The following is a 19,988-nucleotide window of genomic DNA, read 5'->3' as shown; positions in this document are numbered from 1 at the left end:
ACTGTGACATTTCTTCCTAAACCTGAGACTTTTACTAAATGTACTGTGAGCGTGCTGTGATTTTTTTATTTATTTATTTTTTACATTTTTATTTTTATTTTGTTAAAAAAACACCATGACAAATCTGCAGCCCATGTTATTTGGGGGGGCAGGAAAATCCTCGTGGCTTCTAGGAAGGAAGAGACCCCAGCGTGGAGTCAACATTTTCCACGTTATCTGTTCCCAGTAGGAGGGGAGTATACGAACTCATGTCAAACGTCGAACTCCCATTTTTTCTCCATCTGCCATATTTCTTCCACCTCTCAATGCAACTGTAACAGATTAATATTGATACAGGCATAGTTAACAAGCTATGAGACAGCCTCCCCCCTTCAGGAAATAAATCGAGAGAACTAAGATGTATATGACTATTTTGCATAATTTTTAATCTTCAGGGTCCCGTTGCATAATGAGGCAACGCTTCACAGACAGGTCCTAAATTGACAATCAAAATCGTGAGCCATTAGTTTAACCCCAGTCGTGCTGAGTATAGCACATATTGGGTAGCCAAGTAGCCATGTTTTCTCCAGGGTACCCTAGGCTCATCTTGGCTGTCTACAACATGTAACTCAATGGACTGGATGTTCCATACCAAACTGTATGGAGAGTGAATTTATATTTTGGCAGCAGGGAAGCAGTTAAATGTCACCTCTGTTTGCTGCTCTCATGCTTAAATAAGTTCAGAAGGGGAAAATGTTCAGTGTGTTTTATTTTGGATTGAGCATCTAAAGGTGCTATGTTAGGGGCTTGTTCACCCATGGAATAAGTCCATATAACCACCATTGACAATGGCTAGGCAGTGCTGGAACCCCTGCTTATTACATCAGTCAGAATCATTCCACTCCTCCATTTGTTCTTTCACCTGATACATAGATGATAAACTCTGTGGGGTGGGGGTCATCTTTTTGTTAGGCCCTGATCCCCCACTGCTACCACAGTACAAATAATGGGAGTTCTTTGCCCACTGCATATAAGCTGTTATATGTTATGTCTCTGACACAAACCGGGGCTAGATACTGTCCTATCTGCACAGACAGTTCTCCCACCGCCTGGCCGCACTACGTACCAGTAAACGATGGTGTAGTTGATGCTAGAGAGGAGGAGAGCACCTAGATAGTGCCAGCTCAAGCACATGTTGAGGAACATGATGTTTTCATGATCAGTCTGGTCCCAGCCTGGCCCTCCCCATGGTGGGTACAGCACAAATCCGACCTAGTTAGAATAAGTGGTGATATGATGAGCAGGCCAGCTCCCCCAACACCCCATCCTCTCCTTTATTATATGGCTTCAGTATCAAATATGGATGCACTGACCAAAGGCTCCCACTTGCACTCTAGTGTCTGCGTAGGAGATTGCACTCCTGTTGTACTTTCCTGCAGATTTGCGCACCAATTTGACCTGCTAATGAGACTGTTCTAACGTGCTGTCTTGGGACTGCCATTGGAAACCATTCAGACACTTCAAGGAATACTGAATTTGCTTACTGACCAACTACAATGAGCATATTGCACTGGGTCCTTGGGTGCATCCAGGTGAAATTTCAAGTGTTTTTTTAATCTGCAAAGCCCTATGTGGTTTGAGTCCTGGCTATAGAGACAGCCCATTTACCTGGGGTACTAACGTTAGCATAGTAATGGGGGAACTATCTAGTTTTTCTTTATCTTCATAATACCCCTGTGAGATAGGGAGGTATTAATATCCCCGTTTTACAGTTCGGGAGTTGAGGCACAGAGACACCAAGTGACTTGCCCAAGGTCACACAGGTAGTCTGTGGCAGAGCAGGGGATTGAATCTAGGTTTCCCAAGTCCAAGGCTGGCACTTTAACCATTAGCCTATCCTATTTTCTCAATGCACCAACTTGTCAGCTGAGATCATTTGAGATGCTTGTCCTGACTGTCCTTACCTTTGAATTTAGTCAGAAGGGGGCGGGACTTAGGTTCTAGCCTCTGGAATTTGCTCTTCCTGCTTGTCTTACAGAGCCCAAGGCTGCTGACCTCAAGGGCACAGTGCAAGACTTGCTTGGCTTCTTGTTGATTCTATTAAGTTGTGAATGCTCTAATGTGCAACAAAATGACCAACATTCCCAGGCTGAGCCGCTCGTAGTCTTACAAATGTGTGTGTTTGGTTTTTTTCCTGCCAAATCAGAGGTGATGTTTTAAGAACCAATGCGTACAATTATAACCTGGAGGGAGAACTGCTGTAACCCGGAGAGCTGTTAGTTGTGCTGGTCTCAGGATATTAGAGAGAGCCATTCAGGCTGAAAGTACAGAATAAGAATTACAAACCTGCAAGAACCAGGATCCTTGGAGAAGGAACATGGTAGTCCTTAAGAGCTCCAGGATTGGGTGATCTCGCATGAACACTTCCAGAAGGGAGCAGAGGGCACCACCACATATGGCAACCAGCATCAGTGAGTGGAGGTGCTGATCCAGCGGGGGGCGGTGATGGGCATGAAAATAAAAGAGAAAACCTGCCAAAATTCAAACCAAATTGTGCTAATAATGCTTAAATGGTTAGTGATGAAGTGGACGCAAAGAGCCAGCCAGTGACCCTGGAGCCTAGGTTGTGGCTGATTGAAGAAGAAATTTTCCCTACTTTGGGCACATGCAACTGCTTTTAAAGGAAAAGGTGCCTGCTACGTATTTGGGTCTGAGAGTGCAGATCACAGAGAGGACCTATTGTTCTGAAAGGAGATGTTGCCACTTAAAAACTCGAGGCAAGCAAGTAAAGGAAGAATTTCTGGGGAAAGCCAGGTCCTAGAGTCCAAATGACTGAGGCAAACAGTCTGTTCCCAGTTGCCTAGGCAAGTCACTGATAAGTGACTGTTGGTAAGTCAGGTTGTGTGAAGTACCTTTCTTCCTGTAAATAACTGACTGTTCTGAATCACACTGTTTTGGAACAGAGCTTTGTCTCTCTTTTTCTTCTAGTGCTGATGCCTGAGTTTCTGCCCATTCTTTTAAAATCTCTCATTCCCTCTTTTTTTTTTTTCTTTTGATAATGAAACTATGCCCATGTGCCCAGAAGTTTTCCAAGTTTCTCTTAGCCATTGATTTGAAACAAAGAGCCAGGAGCCTCCTCTGAAATGAAAGTCTCAAGTGAATAATTTACAAATGAAAAGGATTTTATAATTGTTTAAGCCACATAGGCCTGGTCTACACTTAACATTTAAGTTGACCTAGCAATATCGCTCAGGGATGTGAAAAAATTCACACCCCTGAGCACCATAGTTAAGCCAACCTAATCCCCGGTGTAGATGCGTCTAGGTCGATGGAATAATTCTTCCAGCGACAGGGCAGGTGCTTGAGGCGGCCACTCCAGAGCGGGGCGACACTTTCAAGTATTCGGTGGCAATTTGGCAGAGGGTCCCTCACTCCTGCTCGGAGCGAAGGACCTCCTGGTGAATTGCCGCAGATTGCGATCGCTTTTTTTTTTTTTGGACTGCTTGGGGCGGCAAAACCCCTGGAGCCGGCCCTGTCCATCGACCTGGTTGTTGCTATGCGGGTGGTGGATTACCTAAATAGACAGAAAAACCCTTTCTGTCGATGTAAGAAGCATCTATGCTACAGCAGCTTAGCTGCAATTGTGCCTCTGTAGTGCTTGTAATGTGGACATAGCCATAGTGTTGCTGATGGATCAGAAGAGCTAACAGGATTTTGAAACCTATAAGACAGAGATCCCTAAACTGTGGGTCGCACCCTCCTGAGGGAGGCACTGAGGAACGTTTGGAGGGCATGGCGGGGCCTGAGTCAGCCCCCACAGACGGTGGGGAGGGAGCACCGCTCTGCTCCAGCCCCAGCTATGGCCGCAGCCTGGCCGCTGCTCTGCACCTGGCCCTGGTCCCAGCCCCTGGCTGCAGCCCTGCCCCTAGTCCCCTTACCCCTGTCTGCATCCCCTCCCCTTGGGAGCTGCAGCCCCACTTGGGGGGGCACAGACAGGGGTAAGAGGGGGCATGACCCTAAACAGTTTGGGGACTGCTGCTATAAGAGCTTCTGCCTCATTTATTGCTATAGAGGAAGAACTGAAAGACTGACCCAAAGGGCATGAATGGAGGCTGATAGAGTTCAAGAATCTCACCCTTGAATATTACATTCAAGCAGAGCGCCAGGAAGACTTAATCTAACCATTCCTGGTTTATTTTTTTTACCTCTCATATCTCTAGTAAATGGTGTGAGTGAAGAAGGGATATTTTCAGTAAGTGGTGTGAGGCTCACTTACACTCCTAGTACTTTTAGTCTCCCTTCCCTTAAGAGAAGGAGGGAACGTAAAAATTGAGTAGACGGTGTCGCAGCAGGCAAAGCCAGCTCAGTTTTGAATCACAGATGTTATCTTACCCACCGCTGTAAAATGGCTCTGAAAGGCACTTTAACATGTTGGATTCAAAGCAGCAGTGTCTAACTTCAAGTAGGATGCTTCAAGAGGGTCCTGTCACCAAATACTTGAATGCCTAGATTTTTTAAGGGGCAGAGAGAAGCCCTGCTAAATATTTCCATACAAAAAAGCCTCTCATGGCCCATGTGCTCTGGACTCTTCTCCTGCTTAAAGAATCTGCCTAAAAGTTAACGTATGGGCATAAATGTGTGTCTATGCTACCGGGCAGTGTCCCTGTCTGCTTAATCATGTATTGAAACTCAGAGAATGCCCAGCATATAAGGTGCGCTACAAGAGATGATTAAACAGTGTTCAGCGTGGGTGACAATATAGGTAAACTGCTTTTCTTTTTAGCCCAGGTGGTGGGCACTTAGCAGCCCAGTTAGGTTATCTCGGCTGCCGCAGCCTTTTGTCAGTAGTGCTGTTGCTACTAACCTTCAACAAACAGCGCCTGGGAGAGCATGAAGCGATCCAGCCCCGGGGGCAGCCCAAGTGGGAGAGGGATGAGAATATCCACTAGGCCACCGAGGCCATAGGCGAAGTACATGGTTCCATGTGTCCAAGTCAGCAGGTCCACCCAAGTGTGATCCTGGGTGTAGAGATGCAAATGGGGGCCCTCGGGAATAAACTGTCCAGCAAGAATCCCTGTCCAACAGGAAAAGGGCAGGTGTGAAGGGAGAACAGGATCCAAGTCACTGAGAAAGCTACTAGCGTGTCACCACCTTTCTACTCTAGGTTTGGCACGTAGGCGAGTAGAGGATCAGAATCCGGGCGCTGTGCAAGGATCCCCTTACCCCAGCCTTCCAGCTCTGCCTGTGGCGCCTCCCCACTCCTTTGCCCTGAGAGCAAGGTGCAGCTGCCACAGAGGTAAGTACTTTATTAGTTTAACCTAGATGGGACATTGAGTCCACACTACTGCAGGGCATAGTGAGATCTCTTGTCATAAATCTGCAAATGATTTACAGCGCATCTGTCGTCTTTTAGCTTCAGAAAGATCTATTACTATTCAAAAGCCCAGCACGGCCTAACTACGAACTTTAACTGGAGGACAGAGCAGGCTATTGGAGCCTGCTGAGCAGATCCTGCCTGCTTTCCCATGGCCTATAGGTAGGGCCCTACCAAATTCACAGTCCATTTTGGTCAATTTAACGGTCATAGGATTTTTAAAAATCATACATTCATGATTTCAGCTATTTAAATCTGAAATTTCACGGTGTTTGTAATTGTAGGCTCCTGACCCAAAAAGGAGTTGTGGGGGGAGTCACAAGGTTATTGTGGGGGAGGTTGCGGTACTGCTACCTTTACTCCTACGCTGCTGCTGATGGTGGCACTGCTTCAGAGCTGGAGAGCGGCAGCTGCTGGTTGGGAGCCCAGCTCTGAAGGCAGCGCCGCCACCACCAGCAGCAGCGCAGAAGTAAGGATGGCATGGTATGGTATTGCCACACTTATTTCTGCACTGCTGACCGCAGAGCTGGACCCTCAGTCAGCAGCCACCCCTCTCCGGCTGCCTAGCTCTGAAGGCAACAGCGCAGAAGTAAGGGTGACGTGGTACGGTATTGCCACCCTTCCTTCTGTGCTGCTGCTGGCATGGAGCTATCTTCAGAGCTGGGTGCCCGGCCAACAGCCACCACTTTCCGGCCGCCGCTCTCCGGCCGCCCAGCTCTGAATGCAGCTGTCAAGGTTCCTTCCCCACTTTGAACTCTAGAGTACAGATGTAGGGACTGGTGTGAGAACCTCTAAGCGTAATTACCAGCTTAGATCTGAGTTTTACTGCCGCCACCACCCAAAGCCTTTAAGAGTTATTTGGAAAACTCTGTCTACCTTCCCCCCAGACTATCTCCCTCCCAGTAGCCTTGAGAGACTTCTCCACCAAGTTCCTGGTGAACACAGATCCAAACCCTTGGATCTTAAAACAAGGAGAAATTAACCATTCCCCGCCTTTTCCCTCCCACCAATTCCTGGTGTGTGCAGATCCAACCCCCTTGGATCTGAAAACAAGGAAAAACCAATCAGGTTCTTAAAAAGAAGGCTTTTAATTAATGAAAGAAAGGTAAAAATAATCCCTGTAAAATCAGGATGGAAAATAACTTTACAGGGTAATCGGATTTATAGAGCCCAGAGGAACCCCCTCTGGCCTTAGGTTCAAAGTTACAGCAAACAGAGGTAAATCCTCTTAGCAAAAAGGAACACTTACAAGTGGAGAAAACAAAGATAAAACTAACACACCTTGCCTGGCTGTTATTTACAAGTTTGAAATATGAGAGACTGGTTCAGAAAGATGTGGAGAGCCTGGATTGATGTCTGGTCCCTCTTAGTCCCAGAACAACCCCAAAACAAAGAGCACACAAACAAAAGCCTTCCCCCCCACCAAGATTTGAAAGTATCCTGTCCCCTTATTGGTCCTTTGGGTCAGGTGTCAGCCAGGTTACCTGAGCTTCTTAACCCTTTACAGGTAAAAGGATTTTGGTGTCTCTGGCCAGGAGGGATTTTATAGTATTGTACACAGGAGGGCTGTTCCCTTCCCTTTCTAGTTATGACAGCAGCGCAGAAGTAAGGGTGGCAATGACCCCCCCCCAAAGTAACCCTGCAACCCCCCTGCAACTCCCTTTTGTGTCAGAACCCCCAATTTGAGAAATGCTGGTCTCCCCCGTGAAATGTGTATAGTATAGGGTAACATCATACAAAAGACCAGCTTTCACAGTCGGTGACGTGTTTTTCATAGCTGTGAATTTGGTAGGGCCCTATCTATAGGAGAAAACTTATTTGGTGCTCGTTATTCTGATGGACAAGTGTGGGTGCTGACACCTTGGCCAGCTGGGGGAATGACACACTGCTACTAGTTGAAAGGAAGGTAATGAGCTCCAGTCCTTACCCACTAGAGCAATGATAACTTTGCCCATCCCTTCCAGGAGCTCCAGATACTGGTACCACTTATTTTTGCTGATGTTTTCATTCTCCCTCTGCATGAGATACTTGATGGGGTATTTCACAGACCACAGGACCCCAACTGTCAGGAAGTAGCACCCTGGCAGGGCATGACCTTCAAAGTTTTTCATCCCTGAGTGTCATTGAAAGAGAAAGCAATCAGTGTTCATGCTGGAAAGCAAATGAGGTTTTCTGATGCTCTTAATTACACAGGTAACTGTGAGTTGTATTGTATTACAGCATTTATAACTGGCCAGCAAAATGAGCAATTCTTCCCAGCCTATTCATAAAGGGCTGATTGTTTTTCAAAAGTCCTGAGCACCTACAGATCCTGTTGATTCCTTTACCCACCCAGGTTTGAAAATTTGACCTCAATAATCAGGATTTATTGTGTAGGGATAATACTAATTCCCACCTCAATCTTTTCCTCTTTTTTCTGAGATCCTAGGTAGGTTTCCAGACAACGTGATCATAGAGAGTAAAAGGTCACTGGCTTTGGAAAGGATTGTATTTAAAATAGTTTATGGGGACTTCGGCTCTGAAGCCAGAATGGGGTATGGCTTTGCAGGTGGCAATTATTTCACGAGAAAGAGGCTCTTACGATGGCTTTTTTCTATGCCTGTTTCTAGGACTGATGTTTTTCTAGTGACATGGAAGAGCCGGTGAATAATGAGGTGACAACTTGTATTAGTATTATTAGTGTAGGTAGGACTGTGTATATTTAAGGTTGTTCCAACACTTCCTATTTATAAGACCCTGTTTTCAGTTGCTTATAACTTTGCCAGACTTTAATAGTTTGAGCTGAAATTTCCCATGCTAGATGTCTGCCTCAAGCCAAATTTGGGGGGGAAATTTCAGCTAAAACAGCTGGGCCATTTCTGAGACCAAGATTAGGAAAAAACACATTTTGTCCATCTTTAAAAAAAAAAAAAAAAATCTTACAACTGTTTTGTTGAGAAGCTGTAGTTCCCCCATGATTTGGAGCAAGTCCTTGAAATTTAGCGGGGGAGAGGTGGGTGGTGGCTATGGTGCCAGGGATATGCCTTTGGGCATCCCTGTGAAAATGTATCCAAATTAGCCCAAGTTAGAAGTCTCTGGAAAATCTCTGTTCACACACATGCAGCAGAGACTTGGTAGAATCTAGCAACTAACCTCTCCAAAGATTTCCTCTACGCAGAGCACGCGCCGTCCCCTCATAGCTCGTAGTGCTGAGTAGACTACGTGCCGTTCCCAAAGAACCACTGAGCATGCATTGTCTTTGGGGCAGCCAGCTCTGGGCTGGACTTTCCCTTCAACTGCTCCTTGGCCTCCAGGGGTGCTGTGGTGCCAGGTACCAGAACTGAGAGCTTGTGTCCTCCTTAGGGGTTATTTTTACCTAGGCCAGGCGGAGGGGGAGAGAAAATTTGGCCATATTGTAAATCAGGAGTTTCCTGCCTAGGCAAGAAGAACAATAGTCTTATCTGACCATCTTAGTTTCTATTCTTGGAGAAGTGAACCTCTCACTCATCTGTGGTTTCTGAGACAAAGCATCCTATACGAAGTCAATTGTTTTCTTAGGGTATGTCTACATATGTCCCTGTATGTCTACATATTTCTCCACAGCAGGGAGTCTCTGAGCCCATACAGGCTTGGGCTTGCACTACGGCACTAAAAATAACCATTGAGACATTGCTGCTCGGGCTCTGAAGCCTGGGGCAGAGGGTGGGTTTCGGATCCCCAGTTCTAGTCCAACCCTGAACATCTACAATGCTTTGTATAGTGCCATAGCATGAGCCCCTGTAGACCTGGCCTCAGAGACTCGATGCTGCAGGGTGTTTTTTTTTTAAATCACGTACACATACCCTTGTTGTTGTCTTTACTTCCTAGGTGGCGTTCAGGACTAGGTCGGTGGATCGTATTTTTGAGTAAACAGATGAGGATAGTTTCTCTGATTTTTGAGGGCCAGGAAGAATGAATAGTTATTAACCATTGCAGGCCTATTTGTCACCTGTACCTCTCACATTCCATTGGGAGGAAACCAATGAAGAGCTTACCAAGTATTTATTTTTACAAAGAAAAGCCCAGACAGAGAGCAAGCTCATGCAAGTCACCCTGGAACAGCCAATAGTCTGCTGGCTACAGCACTCACCTGGGACGGTGGAAACTCTGGTGCAAGTCTCTGGTCTGCATCAGGCAGCACAGAGACTTAAAGCGGGGTCTCCCACAGCTCAGGTGGGTGCCTACCCCTCCAAGCTATTGGTGGGTGCGCCTGTCTTAGCTCAACGAATAGGCATTTTCCATTGAAAAACCACTCTACAAAAATTCCCAATCCTCTCTAATAATAATAATACCTCTGAGCAGTGTTTAAAACAACAACAAAAAAAAACAACCCAACCCAAAAACTTATCTGAACTCATTAGTTTTCCAGCTAGCAGTTGTTATATAACAATTACAAAACAACCCAGTAATGACGATCTAGCCTTGCTATTGTAATAACCATCTCAAACTCGTATGACTACTGTTTTGCAATGTTGCATATTATTTAGCAGAGAGGATTATAGCAGCTTTTCTGAAGTCTGTAAGATCAGAACCAAAGTGCCCTTATCAGAAGGAAAGTTGGAGCTCTGATGCTTAAGAGATTGTACTTGTCTGATGTAATGAACCTGCACCAGATCTTTAAAGACTGGGTCCTTATTTGTAATTTATTAAGTGCAGTGTTTAAAAATCTAAAAATCCCTCTCTGATGGGTTCTTCATCTGCTCACTCCTGTGATCTCTGCGCTGGTATTCCCATCGCTAACTTCCTTGGCCTCTGATTAGAGTTTAACCCATTAAAAACCTTTTGTATTGCAAAGGGTCTATACAGTATTCTGCATATTCACCTCCCCACCCCCTGTCTCTCTCCTAGGGTTTCATTCAACAAGGTGGAAGTGTCAGATTCTTTTAGCTAACTTAATAACTTCAGAGATATTTCTCTTTCCATTATTTATTGCTTGTAAACCTGAAGCAGAAGGAGGCTTAAAGTCAGTTTTCCTGGAGATGGGGGAGTTTTGATGGATTCAAAATATTGGTCATACTCTCCGTATCTTCTACCACCACTTAGATTAACTCTCTATTCTCATCCTCAACATTATACGTTTGCTTAGGGGCTTGAGGGAGACCCCCCAAGAGACTGCGGGGAGGTGAGGAGAAGGCATGTAATGGCAGGAATCACTCCCAGGATCTTTTCCCTCCCCAAGGACCTGCACTCCACCTCCTACCAGCAAAGTCTGGATAACAGACCGCACAAAGCTTCGTGGCGTCCCCCTGTGACCACCTCTTCAGCATCCAAATGATGCTGCCCCCTCTGATCCATCATCAGTTTCCAGTCTGAGTGGCCCGGCCCCACATAAGTACCTAAGTATACAACTGATCGTATTGTGGGATGAGGAGGAGGGGAACTTACCTGTGCTGCACACACCACGCTGCTCACGGTCTGTCCCCCTGGCTGCAGAGAGCAAGGTGCATCTGCCCCCTCTTGATCTCAGGATGCTGTATGAGCTACGGCAGGCTCAAGGCTGTTCCCCTGGTAATAAGGTGGAGAATAGACAGGAGCAGTTGTGTGAATGAACATTCCAAAGATCAAAATCTGTGGGTGTTCCCTTCTTTTGCAATATTTTATCCATATAACTGCTGAATCTTCTATTATCTCTTTCCCCACATTCATGGTCTTTGTATTAATGAGATTTCCTCACGTTGCTTCCCCTCCCTGATTTAGATGTCACTCAAATGTTCTAATTTTTTAATTAACCTCTCATTTTTCTTTGAGCCATAAAGGAAAAGTGGGCGAACACATACAGCTTGTTGTTGTTTTTTAACCTTAGAAATACCAGGAATGGTTTTGGTGGAGAATCTCTGGGAGGTCTCAGGTGGTTTTTTTTTTTTTTTTTTTTTACTTGAATGGGCAGGGGGACTGAATCTTTAACAAATATTAGTAACTGAAATCAAAGAAGGGATGACCATTTATTTTTGGTAACATTTTTTTTCTGCAAGAATCCAGGTGAGAAGAGAGTTTAAACAGAAACTGCTTGGGTAATTGGCAAACGTAATCAGAAAGCATGGAAGAGAATGTGAGATTTGAGTATAACGTTTTGCCTAGTTTGAAAGACTTTTTAAAGCAAGACTGCTAAGACATAAATATCTCTGTGTTGGAAAACAGCAATCAAAAGCTGAGTTCTTTGATCAGCCCCATGATGTGGCATCCATGCTAGGCCTGTACAAAGTGCCCTTATTTTACTGTGGACTAGGGCAAGATGTCCCCCTTGCTGGCCCTACTTAGCGTTCCCGGCCCTCTCATCCTGACCCTCCTGTCCCCTACCCAAGCATGCTGCTCCACCACCCAAGCAGCTCACATCTCTCAGTCCTGCTTGGATTGTCACTCTGCTGATCACCAGTCATAGAGACAATGAGGAGACCGGTGGCATCTTAAAGACTAACAGATTTATTTGGGCATAAGCTTCCATGGGTAAAAAACCCCACTTCTTCAGATGCATCTGAAGAAGTGGGGGTTTTTTACCCACAAAAGCCGAGTTGGTATGAAGACCGCCAGCGAGAGTGGAATACAGCCAACGCATATGACTGGAGTATCCAGAAGAGACAATGGGAGCCCTGATGACTGAACGTTTCATGCTTAATGGCTGGGAAGCAGAGGCAGGCTGAACATGTGAACACAGCTGGGTTACAGCAAGAGACAAAGGGATGAAGAGTCAGGTCTCAGTGGTAAGAAGTTGGGGCAGTTGACCCAGAGACCGATTGAGACCCAAGATGGAAGAGCATGGCATTGTGGGACAATCGCTGCTACCAATATGGACTGTGACTTGAGCGTGGCTTTATCATCCCCAGCCTAAGGACTTCCAGTTGCTTAATCAATGCTAGCTTGTTTTGAAGAGGCAGGCCTGCCTCACTACAGATACACACGGTTTGCCTCGCTCCCCAAAGGCATGGAAGTCACGCAGGGAGTCTGAACTAAGGTGGACTCGCTGTAGGAGCTCAGGGTGAGAAATCGGGTTGCTGGAGCCCAAAGGCCCAGTCGAGGAGACGTTGAGGCAAGGTGACCTGCCTTTGTGACAAAGTGTGAACTCTTGGGTTTGGGCACGCTAATGGGTTGCTCCCTGGAGACTGTTTAAAGGCCAGGGCCCAATACAGACCCTGTAAATGCATGACACCTTGTCCCCTCAACAAAGAGCACCCTGGCTGAGAATGGGTGGTAGCAGAACTGGTTCTGAACACAATTTTCTTCTCTCTTAAACGTGCAGCTACGCTTGCACATTCTTCTCTGGTTGGGTTCCAAGCCACTGTCAGCAATAGATGCGCTACCCACTGTAGGCGAGGCTATTGGTACTTCTGAGTAATGCCCATAGAAGTCAAACAAGTTCCTTGCAAATGGGGGCCATTACACAACAGGCAACTCAGTCCTGGACAGGTTTCAGAGTAGCAGCCGTGTTAGTCTGTATCCGCAAAAAGAACAGGAGCACTTGTGGTACTTTAGAGACTATAACACATTTATTTCAGCATGAGCTTTCGTGAGTTACAGCTCACTTCTTCGGATGCATGTGCAGTAGGGGTGGGGGCTGATCATTCCCCAGGGTGAGCCACATCTACCCAAGGGCTGCTGGGGGGTTATATTGAAGAATGAAACTACAGCACTCAAGGGAACATTAATGTCAAGCCAACAACAGGCCTCATCTCACTTCTTTTAGAAACAAGACAAGCCAACAGACCATCAGTCTCACTGTGCTACTTGTGAGAGGCAGCAACAGCGAAGCAGTTTGAGGAAGCTCAGCGTGAGAGCAATTGTTGGTGCTCTGCCCCCTTAATTACAGCTCTGGTTGCTAAAGTAGGGCCCTGGGGCTTATGGGCACCGAGATGCCTGGTGAGCAATGGCAGCATTCCCATCCGAGACTGCAACTTTCCACTGTGTGTTAAAAATATTCATCATCTGCCCCTTGACTCCAAGCCAAAAATGTGACTGGGTCGAGCTCTGCTCCAAGTGACCCCAGTGTGAATATGGAGACGCACCATTGACATCCCTGGAGTTCCTCCAGGTTTATCCCACTCCGTATCTGAGCTTTTCCCACACTGGACATCTGCCTTTCTGGTATCAAAATGACGACTGTTTTCCTACTAATGTTTCCGTTCCTTTCCCTGACGCTGGCAGGAAGGGCCGAATGGTTTGGTTTCCCGCAGCAGTGACTCCCCCAGCACTGGAGGATTCTCCCCTCACCCAGCTGTAGTTTGGCCTGGTGGAAATGGATCCTGACTGACTGACGTGATTCCAGGCAATGGGCAATTGCTCGCACAACCCGGCGCCTGGCACGGCTCTGCAGGACGAGCCCTGTCTGGAAAGGGCTAACAGAGAAAAGCCTCACAAGGTAAGATGAGAGTCTGGCTAGTTTCATGGCCAGGGCTCCTTGGGAACAGGTTGAGCCTGCTGCAGGGAACCTTGCTCCCACTACTGTTCTTGTTGTCACGCTGCACACACTGGTTATACCCCTCCCGTTAGTCTGCAGCAATCAAATTATGGCCCCCTCCTGCACAGGGGTGCTAAGACATGCTGCACGCTCTCTCCCTCTAGCGCATACACGCACAGCTGCCATAAATTACCCTTTACTGTTAAGTATCAGAGGGGTAGCCGTGTTAGTCTGGTTCTGTAGAAGCAGCAAAGAATCCTGTGGCACCTTATAGACTAACAGATGTTTTGCAGCATGAGCTTTCGTGGGTGAATACCCACTTCTTCGGATGCAAGCAGTGGAAATTTCCTAAATCGCTGTGAGCGACTCGGATCCAGGGATGGTTTTATTGGCTATGGTGCAATGAACTTTGGTTCAGAAACTGCTGATGGGTCTTGAGTCTCTGATGGGAAATGGAGATAGGAAAATCCCACTGCCCCCGTACAGATAAGTGACAGACAGGAGCTGGGAGAGACTGAGAGCAGGCAAGACCCAAACATACAATAGTAGAACAAGTCTGTAGGCAAGAAAAGGCTCGAAGAAGAGGGATCAGGTGGATTCACGGGGCTTTTCAGATCACACCTTTGCTGAGATTCTGGAATGTAAACACACTGCAACTGGAGGCTGCTGCTAGTTTTCCAAGCATCCAGCCAGCTGCTGCTCCCTGGGGTAGTTTTGTCTTTGCATCTCTCACTATGGCAGAGTTACAGGCCATCTCTTTGGGATGTGAAGGGTAACAAGAAAGGTTTCTACAGGTATGTTAACAACTAGGAAAAGGTCAGGGAAAGTGTGGGACCCTTACTGAATGAGAGGGGCAACCTAGTGACAGATGATGTGGAAAAAGCTGAAGTACTCAATGCTTTTTTTTGTCTCCGTCTTCACAGACAAGGTCAGCTCCCACACTGCTGTCCTGGGCAACACAGCATGGGGAGGAGGTGAGCAGCCCTCAGAGGTGAAAGAACAGGTTAAGGACTATTTAGAAAAGCTGGACATGCACAAGTCCGGATCTGAGAGTGCTGAGGGAATTAGCTGATATGATTGCAGAGCCATTGGCCATTATCTTTGAAAATTCGTGGCGATCGGGGGAGGTCCCGGAGGATTGGAAAAAGGCAAATATAGTGCCCATCTTTAAAAAAGGGAAGATGGAGAACCCAGGGAACTACAGACCAGTCAGCCTCACCTCAGTCCCTGGAAAAATCATGGAGCAGGTCCTCAAGGAAACCATTTTGAAGCACTTGGAGGAGAGGACGGTGATCAGGAACAGTCAACATGGATTCACCAAGGGCAAGTCATGCCTGACTAACCTAATTGCTTTCTATGATGAGATAACTGGCTCTGTGGATATGGGGAAAACAGTGGATGTGATCTATCTTGACTCCAACAAAGCTTTTGATACGGTCTCCCACAGTATTCTTGCCAGCAAGTTAAAAAAGTATGGATTGGATGAATGGACAATAAGGTGGATAGAAAGGTGGCTAGATTGTCGGGTTTAACGGGTAGTGATCAACGGCTCAATGTCTAGTTGGCAGCCGGTATCAAGCGGAGTGCCCCAAGGGTCGGTCCTGGGGCTGATTTTGTTCAACATCTTTATTAATGATCTGGATGATGGGATGGATTGCACCCTCAGCAAGCTCGCACTTCCCACATTTCCAGTTCCTTTTGTCTGCTGCAGGGCTGTCCTCACTGAATTAAATCCCGGTTTAATTACTAAACCATTCAACAAACCAGAAGGAAGGGCTGGCTGCTTCCCCCATGTCAGCTCTGCTGCTGGGTAATCTTCTCTCTAGCTTTATGGGCCAAGAGAAATCTCTATCTCTCGCTCTTAGGCTTCCCATTCTAGCCCTGTCACTGACATTTCTTCCTTTAATTCCATTTCCCTTCATGGCCCTAAGCCAGAATCCCAGATCCAGATCCCTCCAAGCGTAGGGTGACCATACGCCCCATCTTGGCCAGGACAATCCCCTTTTTAAGCCCTGTCCTGGCTGTCCTGACTTTTTTGGCAAAAGTGGGCATTTGTCCCGTTTGCTCTTGATCAGCTGATAAGAGCAAAGGGGACAAATGCCCACTTTTATCTTTTTTAAAAAAAATGGTGTGTGGAGGAACATGGGAGGCGGGGAGAGCGGCGATGCCAGCCCCAGCCTTTGGAAAATATGGTCCCCCATCTAGTATGTGCATCACTGCTCACCCAAGCCCTGCCTGCCCACCCCATGCCCTGTGGGGATGGGGGCTTGGGCCAGCAGGGGGAGGACTCGGGCCAGCCCCTTCAGTGTCCCCATTTTCCTTTTGGGAAATGTGGTCACCCTATCCAAGCATGAAGAAAGTCCCCGATCTAGAAGTCAAGGTTCCAACTCCACATCGTTTCTTCAGACTTTCAGGTCCTCTTATCACCTCTCCCCTCCGATTGCAGCTGTTCCGCAGCTCATCTGACACGCATTGCTCATACTCTTTCACCCCGTGCCAGCACAAATATTCTGGCTTCCTGACTGAAGCGTTCCTCTGCCAATCAAGCTGGTGCAGGGGGCAGGATGTTCTCTGACAGACCCCAGCTCACTCTCCTTGTGAAAGGTGACAAGCAAAAGGAATAAAATTAACCACTGCCTTTTGCCTCTTTGTGATGAGCTGTGCAGAAGTCTTCAATCCCTCTCCCCACCTTTTATTAACCTTAGAAATATCAGGAATGTCAAGTCTGGCCTCCCCTAATGCTTCTGGTAGCCTCACTGGAGGTCTCAGAGATGTGGAGTGTGAGCTTTCTTATTCTTTAATCAAAGGGTGAGGGAGTCTGTTGACTTTTTAACACCGACCTTTTCTCCCAAGTGTTTCTCAGGTGTTTGAGTTAAATACATTGTTAAAATCAGTGTCTGACTAAATATTTCTCATTCAGATTTAAATGCATGAGGTGAATCTGGCCTCCACTGAAGTCAATAGAGTGAGGATTTCACCCATAGTACTTTTAATGCCATAATCCTTTTCATTCTCCAGTCATCCATAGAGTCTTGCGAGGAAAATTGGGCAGGGGAGAGCTAGTTTCCAGTGCAAAAGCACAAGCAGAAACAGCCCAGCCATGTGTTAGGCCCTTGCTGTATCCCATAAAGAAGCAAAAAAGAGCACCCACTCCCGTTCCAGCTCCTCAGCTGTGTCATTTTAGAGCTGCCATCGACACGTTCTTTGTACCGCTGTCTTCCTGGAGAAATGCCCTCTCCTTTCCGACTGCTGCTGCTGCCTCTTCTGTTGAACATCTGTATTTGGAGCCAAACCCCAATGTCCTCACTTAGTTGTTAGGCAAAACTCCCAGGTAAGCCCTGTTTCTCTTCCCACTGGTCTTTCCATGACTGAGAAAGCAGATCCTCTTTCCCCTTCATCAGATGGCCACCGATAACAGAATAATGTGAGTTTCATTATTGCCCTCTAGAGGATGGACTAGGAAGCGTTCAGCTTCATCTCAGAGACCTTCCCCCTCTACTGCTAACGGCAATTGTCCATTATAGGCTCTATTGGTGTGTGCTTTTAAAGCAGGAAGAGGCTGTCAACAAGAGGTTTTGAATCTCTGTGCTGGAGAGTGGCCACCAGGAAGCTGTCGCTAATTATGGATTTGTTTCAGTACTTTACCCTGTGCAAATGTGACTGAATTTACCCTCGTTCCCTTCCTGAGAAGTATGTGATCTCACAGAGAGAGACTGTGGCTCGGAGAGGTGAAATGACTTACCCAAAGCTACAGAGGATCTGTGGCTGAGACAGAAACCCCCTCCTGGCCCCCAAAACGTCTGACTCCCCATTCTGTGCCACAAACACCAGATCAAATGGGTGACATCCAGTTCCAAACACCAATTCAGCAGCAGCTTTCAGTTTAATTGTACTTAGCTCTTCTAGATGGCTTTCACTGAGAGCTCTCAAGCACTTTACAGCTGTGTGTGTTTCACCCACCTGTTGCTTTTTATCATTAACATAGACTGTAAATGCTTCAGCACAGGGATGTCTCTTCTACTATGTTGGTACCCTGCATAATGGAGAACCTGAGTGAGAGCCCTCGGCGCTGTGTCATGACAGATGGGAAACTGAGGCACAGAAAGACAAGGTGACTTACCCAAAGTCACCCAGCAGGTCCATGACAGAGCTGGGAATGGAAAGGAGTCCTATGCCCAGATCCTCAAAGGTATTTAGGCACCTGATTTCTACTGAAATCAATGGGAGGTAGGCGCCTTTGTGAATCTGGGCCCTAGTCACTAGCATCCCTAATAGCTTCAGCAACTGCCCTCAGGATGTTTATAGAGTAGCATGGGCATGAAGGACCCTGTCCCTAGGACATCTGCAGGAGCCTTGCAGTTGTCCGCCCAGATCCTGGATCACTTCCCTGGTGTGATGCAGACTGTTACAGTAGATGTAACTATAGGTAGCATTTATGGATATCGTTGCCCCGGCTGCACGCAGCACTCCCTGTCGCTCAGCACTAACTTGGATTGCCAGATCCTTCTCCCGCGTACTCATTACTGGGAGGGAGGTTCAGGCCCTAGCCTATCTAGTCTGGAAATCCTCTTCTGAGCACCCTGCTTCCACGGCAATATGTGTGCTAGTTCTGTTGTTTGAGACTCTTTACTCTGATTGCTGCTGCTTGGAGGGCCCGGCTGTGCCTAGCTCTGGGGTGAGCTCACAGCGAGGGAGTGGGCACAGGTCTTTAGCATTAGCAATTCTTGTAGGAAGCATATAAGGAAGCTCCAACAAAGGGAATGTGTGTGTGTGTGTGTGTATGGAAGGGGGGTGGGGGGATGCAATGGAACCCGCAGCCTGTGGAAGGGGATTGCAGATGCCACTGCTGTGTGCGATCTCTGGACCGCTGGGCCTCCCTGAGGTGTGGTATTTCTGGGAGCTGCCTCAAGGGTTGTTCTGTTCTAGTCAGGTTCTTACAGCCCTCATGAAGGTAGTGTTTGAGCCCCTGCCTGAAATGCATTAGCATCTTCCCCTGGTGATCTGTTCTTTCTCTCTCACTCTGCCCAGGGAAAAACCATGAGTGGGGATGATTTAATTCTGTTTTACACAAGTGATGTGTAAACTCACCTGGACACCCTCCTACCATGAAAACAATTGAAGGAGCCACTGCTTGACCACACCCAGTGAACACATCTTAAAGGTGTTAAAAACTGTCTGAGGTAGGTGCTAACACATTTTAAACCCCACTTGATTAAAGTATACTAGCCAGCGTGAGGTTTTTTGATAACAAAATACCATTTTTCCCCCTATGCTAGACAAGGCCGAAGTCATTAGATCCTGGTTTGCAGTTTCTCAAAGTTACTGGCTCCTGGGTTGCCCATTTAAACCTAGACATGAGTTAGCAAAAATGGGACCACCGTAGTGCACTGGAAATTCATAAACACGGTCACCCACTGCAATCCAGCAATAAGCCCTTCAAACCAGCTCTCTGGCGCTGCTCAGACTGGGCTGTTCCATTCGCTGCGTTTTGCCAGCTCTCGCCAAGGTCTTGCTTTCCAAAATATCATTTGCAACCAGGCTTTGCAGGACGGGGAGAACGATGAAAAGAAAAACGTAAAGGTGCCATACCCTCCCTGACCTGAGTAAGCTGCTTGTTCTGATGCTGCTGCTGTGGATCATGACAATCTTAACCCATCCTTTTCACTCAGCTATGGATTTTCTTTAAATGTTACGGAAACCCATCAACCCAGATCCCCATCCACTGCTGGACTTTCGAGTCTGCTCCTCCATTAATACCATTTGTGGCATGTTCCTCTCCGCACTTTTTTTTTTTTTAACTCTTTAGTTACTTAGAAAGATGTAAGAGGTTTACAAATTGTGGCTCTGTAAATAGAGGCAGACCAATAATCATTACCACAGTGAGCTTTTGTTTAGAGAAATATTATACAGTAATAGGGCTACCACATCTCTCTATTTAACCGGGTGTTACTATATCACAGAGTTACCATCTTTACAGTACCCAGGACATGCTGTTGCTAGTGATTTTATTAAATTGAGTGAAACCCCTGATTCCATATATTTTACAAACTAGGCATCTCTATTAAATGTTGTTGTTCAAAAATTTGGACAGGTGTGCTGGTTTGTTTGCAGGCAAATATACTTTAAATATTGAATAAATGGAAACCAAATATATAAGTATCTACCTGTCCCCTATTCATAATTGGTACGCTAATTTTTCCATAACAACCACCTCTTGGATTGGTCCTG

The 19,988-nt window shown here is 46.7% G+C and overlaps 2 protein-coding genes across 2 annotated transcripts in view; one reads left to right on the top strand and one right to left on the bottom strand.

Annotated features, from left to right (window-relative positions):
* Positions 1 to 128: 128 nt before the first annotated feature.
* Positions 129 to 10,877, bottom strand: LOC120375794 (transmembrane protein 45B-like). Its single transcript, XM_039496723.1, has 6 exons — positions 10,757 to 10,877; positions 7,281 to 7,466; positions 4,844 to 5,053; positions 2,326 to 2,510; positions 1,106 to 1,251; positions 129 to 311 (listed from the first exon to the last, which is right to left on the bottom strand). The coding sequence occupies exons 2-6, from the start codon at positions 7,462 to 7,464 to the stop codon at positions 170 to 172; spliced, it is 867 nt and encodes a 288-aa protein (XP_039352657.1). The 5' UTR covers positions 7,465 to 7,466; positions 10,757 to 10,877; the 3' UTR covers positions 129 to 169.
* A 7,938-nt stretch (positions 10,878 to 18,815) lies between these two features.
* Positions 18,816 to 19,988, top strand: part of ST14 (ST14 transmembrane serine protease matriptase) — a 58,068-nt gene continuing 56,895 nt past the window's right edge. Inside the window, exon 1 of the mRNA XM_039496787.1 lies at positions 18,816 to 18,940. The gene's annotated coding sequence lies outside the window, so the exon portion shown is untranslated. The remainder of the gene's footprint in view (positions 18,941 to 19,988) is intronic.

The sequence above is a fragment of the Mauremys reevesii genome, linkage group 12, assembly GCF_016161935.1.
Source record: "Mauremys reevesii isolate NIE-2019 linkage group 12, ASM1616193v1, whole genome shotgun sequence".
In the NCBI taxonomy this organism is placed as follows: Eukaryota; Metazoa; Chordata; order Testudines; family Geoemydidae; genus Mauremys; species Mauremys reevesii.
The sequence above is the reverse complement of the archived record's forward strand: the minus strand, read 5'-3'. Positions and strand labels throughout refer to the sequence as shown.

What these genes read in the sequence shown, in the direction of transcription:
- LOC120375794 (XM_039496723.1), bottom strand. Translation starts at nt 7,464, where the DNA reads ATGAAAAACTTTGAAGGTCATGCCCTGCCAGGGTGCTACTTCCTGACA. An exon ending in CCAGGCGCTGTTTGTTGAAG is followed by an intron (nt 2,511 to 4,843) that starts GTTAGTAGCAAC and finishes GAATTTTGGCAG; the next exon opens with GTTTTCTCTTTTATTTTCAT. An exon ending in AACTACACCATCGTTTACTG is followed by an intron (nt 312 to 1,105) that starts GTACGTAGTGCG and finishes AATCTGTTACAG; the next exon opens with TTGCATTGAGAGGTGGAAGA.